This window comes from Triticum aestivum, chromosome 3A (genome assembly GCF_018294505.1).
Source record: "Triticum aestivum cultivar Chinese Spring chromosome 3A, IWGSC CS RefSeq v2.1, whole genome shotgun sequence".
NCBI lineage: Eukaryota > Viridiplantae > Streptophyta > Magnoliopsida > Poales > Poaceae > Triticum > Triticum aestivum.
In genome coordinates this window covers 720,038,846-720,047,007 of record NC_057800.1, presented here as the reverse complement: position 1 = coordinate 720,047,007, position 8,162 = coordinate 720,038,846, and the positions used below count along the sequence as shown (strand labels likewise).

Genomic DNA, 8,162 nt, shown 5'->3' with positions numbered 1-8,162 from the left:
AGCCGCGTCAATGTGAGACTTTCTCCCTTTTTGTCTTCTCCACATAACCCCCTTCATTATATTCTATTCCACCCATAATGCTATATCCATGGCTCACGCTCATGTATTGCGTGAAAGTTGAAAAAAGTTTGAGATTACTAAAGTGTGAAACAATTGCTTGGCTTGTCATCGGGGTTGTGCATGATGAGAGCATTCTTGTGTGACGAAAATGGAGCATGTCCAAACTATACGATTTTGTAGGGATGAATTTTCTTTGGTCATGTTATTTTGAGAAGACATAATTACTCAGTTAGTATGCTTGAAATATTATTATTTTTATGTCAATATTAAACTTTTATCTTGAATCTTTCGGATCTGAGCATTCATGCCACAATAAAGAAAAATTACATTGAGAAATATGTTAGGAAGCATTCCACATCAAAAATTTTGTTTTTATCATTTACCTACTCGAGGACGAGCAGGAATTAAGCTTGGGGATGCTTGATACGTCTCCAACGTATCTATAATTTTTGATTGTTCCATGCTATTATATTATCTGTTTTGGATGTTAATGGGCTTTATTTTACACTTTTATATTATTTTTGGGACTAACCTATTAACCGGAGGCACAACCCAAATTGCTGTTTTTTGCCTATTTCAATGTTTCGTAGAAAAGGAATATCAAACGGAGTCCAAACGGAATGAAACCTTCGGGCGCATGATTTTTGGAACAAACATGATCCAGGGGACTTGGAGTGGACGCCAAGAAACAATCGAGGAGGCCACGAGGCAGGGGGCGCGCCTACCCCCCTGGGCGCGCCCTCCACCCTCGTGAGCCCCTTGTTGGTCCATCGACCTACTTCTTCCTCCTATATATATTGACATACCCCGAAAACATCCAGAAGCACCACGAAACCCTTTTTCCACCACCGCAACCTTCTGTACCCAAGAGATCCCATCTTGGGGCCTTTTTCGGAGCTCGGCCGGAGGGGGCATTGATGACGGAGGGCCTCTACATCAACTCCATGGCCCCTCCGATGATGTGTGAGTAATTTACCTCAGACCTTCAGGTCCATAGCTAGTAGCTAGATGGCTTCTTCTCTCTCTCTTTGAATCTCAATACAAAGTTCTCCTCGATTCTCTTAGAGATCTATTCGATGTAATCTTCTTTTGCGATGTGTTTGTCAAGATCCGATGAATTGTGGGTTTATGATCAAGTTTATCTATGAACAATATTTGAATCTTCTTTGAATTATTTTATGTATGATTGGTTTATCTTTGCAAGTCTCTTTGAATTATCAGTTTGGTTTCGCCTACTAGATTGATCTTTCTTGCAATGGGAGAAGTGCTTAGCTTTGGGTTCAATCTTGCGGTGCTCGATCCCAGTGACAGAAAGGAAAACGACACGTATTGTATTGTTTGCATCGAGGATAAAAATATAGGGTTTATATCATATTGCATGAGTTTATCCCTCTACATCATGTCATCTTGCTTAAGGCGTTACTCTATTCTGATGAACGTAATACTCTAGATGCATGCTGGATAGTGGTCGATGTGTGGAGTAATAGTAGTAAATGCAGGCAGGAGTCGGTCTACTTGTCACGGACGTGATGCCTACATATATGATCATAACTAGATATTCTCATAATTATTCGCTTTTCTATCAATTGTTCGACAGTAATTTGTTCACCCACCGTAATACTTATGCTTTCTTGAGAGAAGCCACTAGTGAAACCTATGGCGCCCGGGTCTATTTTCCATCATATATGTTTCCAATCTATTTTATTCTACAATCATTACTTTCAATCTATATCATAAAAATACCAAAAAATATTTATCTTATTATTATCATCTCTATCAGATCTCACTCTTGCAAGTGGCCGTGAAGGGATTGACACCCCCCTTATCGCGTTGGTTGCGAGGTTCTTATTTGTTTGTGTAGGTACGAGATGACTCGCGCGTGGTCTCCTACTGAATTGATACCTTGGTTCTCAAAAACTGAGGGAAATACTTACGCTGCTTTACTGCATCACCCTTTCCTCTTCAAGCGAAAACCAATGCAGTGCTCAAGAGGTAGCAGGTGGCAGTAGAGTAGCTTCCTCGGCAACCGCGTGTCAATAAGGTGGTCAGCAGACGGACGGACGGACGACCGTCGTGTCGTTTGAACACGGAGCAATCACCTGCATCGAAAAGCGGTATGGGCGACACTCTCTCGGTGGGCGCGCCGATTCAATGTCTGTGCCAGTGAGAGGTCGTGTGCGTTCTAAACAGGTATGAATGCGACATTGACGCTATGGAGCGCCGCTGAGCGTTTCAGATGGAAAGCGTGCGCAAGCGAGGGAGGTGTTTTTTTGTGGGTCAGGGTGATCAGACACAGGCTTGGCAGCGGTCTGAACGCACGCGATCCCCCCCCCCCCACACGTTTGTCTCTGATTTATGGAATAAAACACGTGTGAACCGCTCAGCGGACAGATACAAATATGTGTTGAATGACACAACACGTCCGGACGGCACCGCTCGAACGTAGATGCCCTAATAGATAACTCTACATTGTCGGCGTTTCTACTCCCGAGCTCATCTGCACCACCCCTGACGAAAAAAATCAAAACAAGTACTTCAAAAAATTACAATTTGTTGTGTGGTAGATAAGTTTATCCGTAAGGTGCGCTCCAAGTTTCAACTTATTTGGACATCTGAGCAACTCTCAGCAAAAAAGACAAAATCAGGGTCTGTAAAAAGATTTACTGTTCACACACTGTTCTGACCCGATTTGTTTTTTTGCTGAGAGCTGCTCGTATGTTCAAATAAGTTGAAATTTGAAGCGAACCTCGCGCACAAACTTGTCTACCACACAAAAAAAATTGGATTTTTTTGGTATTTTAAGTATTTGTTTTGAAATTTTTTTCTTGCCGGGTGCAGATGAGTCTGGGCACCGAATTGGTTTTCGTAGTACTTTATCCATTTCGGTTTATAAGATCCATGGCACTACTACTCCAACCAAACGGAGCAAGCCAACATAGTGCCAAGTATTAGATGAATCTGTTCAATATTCCCTGGCAAAAAAGATTAAGTACCTAAATTGTGTACGGGTTAAAACTATAGCCAAGTATCAGGATCTGTATTCAGTAGACTGGCCGATGGACAAAAAGCTGCTAGGCATCCATCATGACCTTGAACTCGTCGAAGCAAACCACTCCATCTCCATTCAGGTCAAACCTGCGGATCATGGCGCGGCACTCCTCGATGCCCTGCTCGGACCCTAGCCTGGCGAGCATCCGCATCAGGCTCGCCGGCGTGATGCACCCTTCGCCCTTCACCTCGTACATCGCGAACGCCTCCCTCAGCCCCCGGCACCGCTCCTCCTCTTCCTCTGGTTCCGGCGGCGCCACCAGCCGGAGGAACTCCTGCTCGTCCAGCAACTGGTCTCTGTCGGTGTCGGCCAACGCCACGAGCGCCTCGCCGTCCTCCACCGACACATCCTCGCCCAGCGCCGCCTTCATGCACAGCCGCAGCTCCGCCGCCGAGATCCTCCCGTCGGCGTCGCGGTCGAAGGAGGCAAACACGCTGCTGAAGCGCTCGGTCGTCGCGGCGTGCACCATCTTCGCTTGCTTGCTACGGTGATCACCTGAGAATCGTGGCTGTGGTAGCAGTGTGTGACCGTGTGTTAATGTGCGGGGAGCCTGAGATTACTGCAACGCTAGCTTAGCTTCTGGTTCTGGTGTTTAGCCTCAAGTGCCTATGCGTGTATATATATATACAGGCGGCACTAGTACGTACGGACAAGCGTGCAGCTAGCCGGTTGTGTTGATGGATTCAAGGCAAAATTATTGATGAGGCCGACGAACGGGTCGGTTGACGGTGTCAATTCGTTTTCAGCCGTCGTCGAGGAGGGAAACTGCAAAGTTGAACGAGCACATCGAAGTATATAATACTCCTGCATGCATGGGCCTTTTGTGACGGTATATTCCATGCAAGCCAAGCCAGCCAGCGACTTTCGTCGGTTGCTGCTGACATATAGGAGTATGTTATTGGAAGCCTATAATATCCCAGAGCTTTGGCGTGTCAGTATCCCCCCTCCCGGCATGCAAGGTGCGCATATAATACACTCACCTCGCCGCCGGCGACGACCAAGTCATGTTCGGGCCGTTCGGTCATGTTTGGTCTTTCCCCATGAGTAGGTAGCTGGAGTGCTGGACAATGATTCTCAGTTAATTTGTTTGAAGCTGTTCTACGGTAGATTTCATTAATCACAAAATGGTATGTACATAGCAACGCAAAGAGAAAAGAAACAACCCAAATTCTTAATCGCGCAGCTGCACGATTTGGTTGTGCTGAGCGCACGCGCTACCCGACAAGGCCGTTAGAGACCAAGCACGTCGCTATCTTCCGCTTCAGAAAAAAGCCTTATCCCGATTCCCTTTTCCTCGTTTCCATTTAGTCCGAGCAGGTGCTCAGGGGAGCTGAGGGCCTCCGGCGTCGACGCCCAGGCGGTCGTGGGGGAGGTAGTCCGCCGGAGGAGCTCGGCGAGCAGGTCCGTCGGGGAGCCGGAGCAGCAGGGCCGCCCCTCCTTCCCCCTCTTTTCTAGGAGCTGGAGCTGGGTCCGGCCCATAACTCTGTGAAGGAAGGGTAAGAACGGAGCCCACGCCGGAGGGCAGACTATGCTCAGGTCAGCTCGTCGCGGCGCAGCCGTGTAGTCTGCCGGCATCAAGGTTCGGTCTGTCACCGGGGTGCGCATCAGTAGCAAAGACAGCTTGGTGAGACAGCGTTCAGCTGGAGCTATTCGACTAGGCAGCGAACGACCAGTCACCTGACTCACCTCACGGTAATGCCATTCTCTAGTTCTACTCCTTCTGTTGCTTGCAATTGAATTGAGCCCTTTGTGATGTTAGGATATTCATGTGATGCATGCTGCTTGACATAGTCTTTTCACTGTGATGCATTGTTTTGGGCGAATTTGTTGCTGTTATGAGAGCGTCAGGACTAAAACATCTAGTTGATGTTAAGCCTCTGGCCTAAAACATTGTGGTCTGTACAAGGCACACATCCCATGTGTTAAGCCTCTAGCATAGAACACATATGATTCTGTTTATGAATTGATTTCTTGTCTTGTTCAATGGATTTTTAAGCTACAGCTATTGTGCTCGTAGTTTTTTTGTACAGTGTGCTATTCACTTTGCTGCATTAGGCTGGCATCCTAAGATTTATGCTATCTAAAGCACAGTGACAGCCGCAACAACTAACACACAAGCTTCTACTCTCGATGTGGGGTTGTTTTCTGAAATGTGTGCACATCTTGCAACCCCTGGGATTAGTAGTTGCTGCACATTTGCGAAGAGTTGCTCAAAATCAATCAGGGAAAATCCATCTATAAGTTTAGTTTTCTTTAGCCTCTCTTCTCAGTCAAGGTAGCAGATATGTGATTTTTTTTATGAGATGAGTGGTGAACTAGATTCAGAGATAGTTTTACACAGGTACAATCAACACACACCAAGCCTGATTGAAATTGGAGAGGAACTTTTAAGATTTCTTGATGGAATAAGCACAATGCCATGTTGATCTTGGTTCCAGCAGCCTTGAATAAAGGATTGTAGTGGGGCTTTTGTTTGTTGGAATGTATACAGATGTTTTGCAATCTCTGGAATGTACACATGGTGGCATAAGAGTTTCCCAAGATCAAGACATAGTGCACGGAGTCGTGTGTGTTGGGGAGATATAGGTGCAGGGCGGCGAGGTGTGAGATAGGGCGCGTGTGACGGGGCAGACGAAGGTGGTGGGCGGCGAGGCAAGAGAGAGAAAGTGTGTGGGGTGGATGAAGGTGGAGGGCACTGCCCAGGTTATGACTGGAGGTGCACAATTAATATGTTAAAAGGAGTTGCCTAGGAGTGGATCAGAAGTGACTCTCTATTTTTTTTCCTTTTTTGTTTGTCGAGTGGAGTTTCCCAACATTTATTATAAGTGTTTTGGCAGTGCTCTTCATGATTGGATAGGTTGGTTCAGACGAGTGTTCTTTTCGCCCTGCTATTCTTGGTTGCATATGTTAGTTGAGAATTTACTTTGGATCCTGCACATAGCCACACAGGTATTTCATTTATTTTTGCCTGGGGTCATCGACTGCATTGATGAATACATAGAACATCGTGTGATTTCGGAGAAACTATCACACAACAAAAGCAACAAAAACACACGGAAAAAGATACCATAGTTACCCTACATAGTTTGCATCCCTTTTTTATGCACAATACATGAGCCCACAATTAACCATACAGTTGCCTAAAATGAAGTATCCCGTTTCCCAATTCTCATGGACATAAAAATTACCAAGACCATGATTTGGCCAATATCTAATGATTTTAGATACCTTTCTATTAAGTCTGTGTCATAGTCATGCGTCAAGAATTTCTTCTCTTCGGGTGGGATCCCTTGGTATGATTCTAAACACTTTGTTGAATGATCAGAGAGGGTGGCGAGGTGGAGCTGCTCATGGGGACATAACTAAGACCATGAAGTTTTTTTAATGGGATTAAGTTTAACTGTGAACCCCTAAAAAACAAACATTTGTATGTTATTTATCCCTTTTTTTAGGAGTCATAGTTGCCCACAATCAGCCATACAGTTGCCTAGAACCATGTATCCAGTTGCGCAATCCTGACGAATACAAACATTACCAGGACTATAATTTGGCTAATATGTAAAGGTTTTAGATACCTTTCAATTAAGGTTGTGTCATAGAGATGCATCAAGAATTTCATCTCCTCTGGTATGATCGTAAATACTAGGTGAATGATCATAGAGGGGGAGCGGTGTGGAGCTGGTCATGGGGACATAATTAAAACCACGAAGAGTTATTAGGGGATTAAATTCATTTGAGACCACCTCCAAAAATGAACATGTGTATATTCTTTATCCCTTTTTAGGTGTCAAAGTTTCCTACAATCAACCATACTATTGCCTACGACCATGTATCCAGTTGCCCAGAATCAATCATACAGTTGTCTAAATCCATGTATCCAGTTGCCCACAATTAACCATACAGTTGTCTAAAACTATGTATCCAGTTGCCCAATCCTTATGAACAGAAACATTACCAAGACCATAATTTGGCTAATATATAAAGGTTTTAGATACCTTTCAAGTTTGTGTCATAGAGATGCATCAGGAATTTATCTCTTCGGGGTGGGATGCCTTGGTATGATCGTAAATACTTGGCGAATAATCATAAATGGGGACTACGTTGTAGTTGGTCAAGGGGACGTAAACTAAATTGTGAAGTGTTTTTAGGGGATTAAATTTATCTGTGAACCCTCCAAAATTGAACAGGTGTATTTTCTTATATCATTTTTTGAGGTGTCATAGTTTCCCACAATCAACAATACAATTGCCTAAAACCATGTATCCAGTTGCCCACAATCAACCATACAGTTGTCTAAAACTATGTATCCAGATGCACAATCCTCATTAACAGAAACATTACCAAGACTATAATTGGCTAATATGTAAAGGTTTTAGATACCTTTCAAGTTTGTGTCATAGAGATGCATCAAGAATTTATCTCCTCGGGGTGGGATGCCTTGGTATGGTCGTAAATACTTGGCGAATAATCATAAATGGGGACCATGATGTAGTTGGTCATGGGGACGTAAACTAAATTGTGAAGTGTTTTTAGGGGTTTAAATTTATATGCGAACCCTCCAAAAATGAACATGTGTATGTTCTTATATCCGTTTTTCAGGTGTCATAGTTTCCCACAATCAACAATACAATTGCCTAAAACCATGTATCCAGTTGCCCACAATCAACCATACAGTTTGCCTAAAACCATGTATCCAGTTGCCCAATCCCCATGAACAGAAACATTACCAAGACCATTATTTGGTAAATATCTAAAGGTTTTAGATACCCGCAATTAAGTTTGTGTCATAGAGGTGGAGTAATTATTTTCCTCTCCTCAAGTGGGATCCCTTGGTGCGACTATAGAGGGGAGGGGTGGAACTGGTCAGGTTTCCTAGATGGAGATGTGAGGCCCGTGACTGTTGTTAGCTAGATTAGCAAGAGTAGTATCTTAGTTCGGTAGTGCACACTCAGCTTTCAGGAAATATAGCTACAACCAATATGGCTAACACACAAGCTTATACTCTCGATGTGGGGTTCTTTGCTCGAATGTGTGCACATTTTTGCAACCCCTA

General features: G+C 44.3%; 1 protein-coding gene across 1 annotated transcript; it reads right to left on the bottom strand.

The window, feature by feature from the left end:
* Window positions 1-3,121: 3,121 nt before the first annotated feature.
* On the bottom strand, window positions 3,122-3,680 carry LOC123059422 (putative calcium-binding protein CML19). The gene has a single exon (XM_044482000.1). It carries the CDS (start codon window positions 3,576-3,578, stop codon window positions 3,132-3,134), a length of 447 nt encoding a protein of 148 aa, XP_044337935.1. The 5' UTR covers window positions 3,579-3,680; the 3' UTR covers window positions 3,122-3,131.
* Window positions 3,681-8,162: the final 4,482 nt, after the last annotated feature.

Excerpts from the sequence above, each read along its gene's own strand:
- LOC123059422 (XM_044482000.1), bottom strand. The coding sequence starts at position 3,578 with ATGGTGCACGCCGCGACGACCGAGCGCTTCAGCAGCGTGTTTGCCTCC.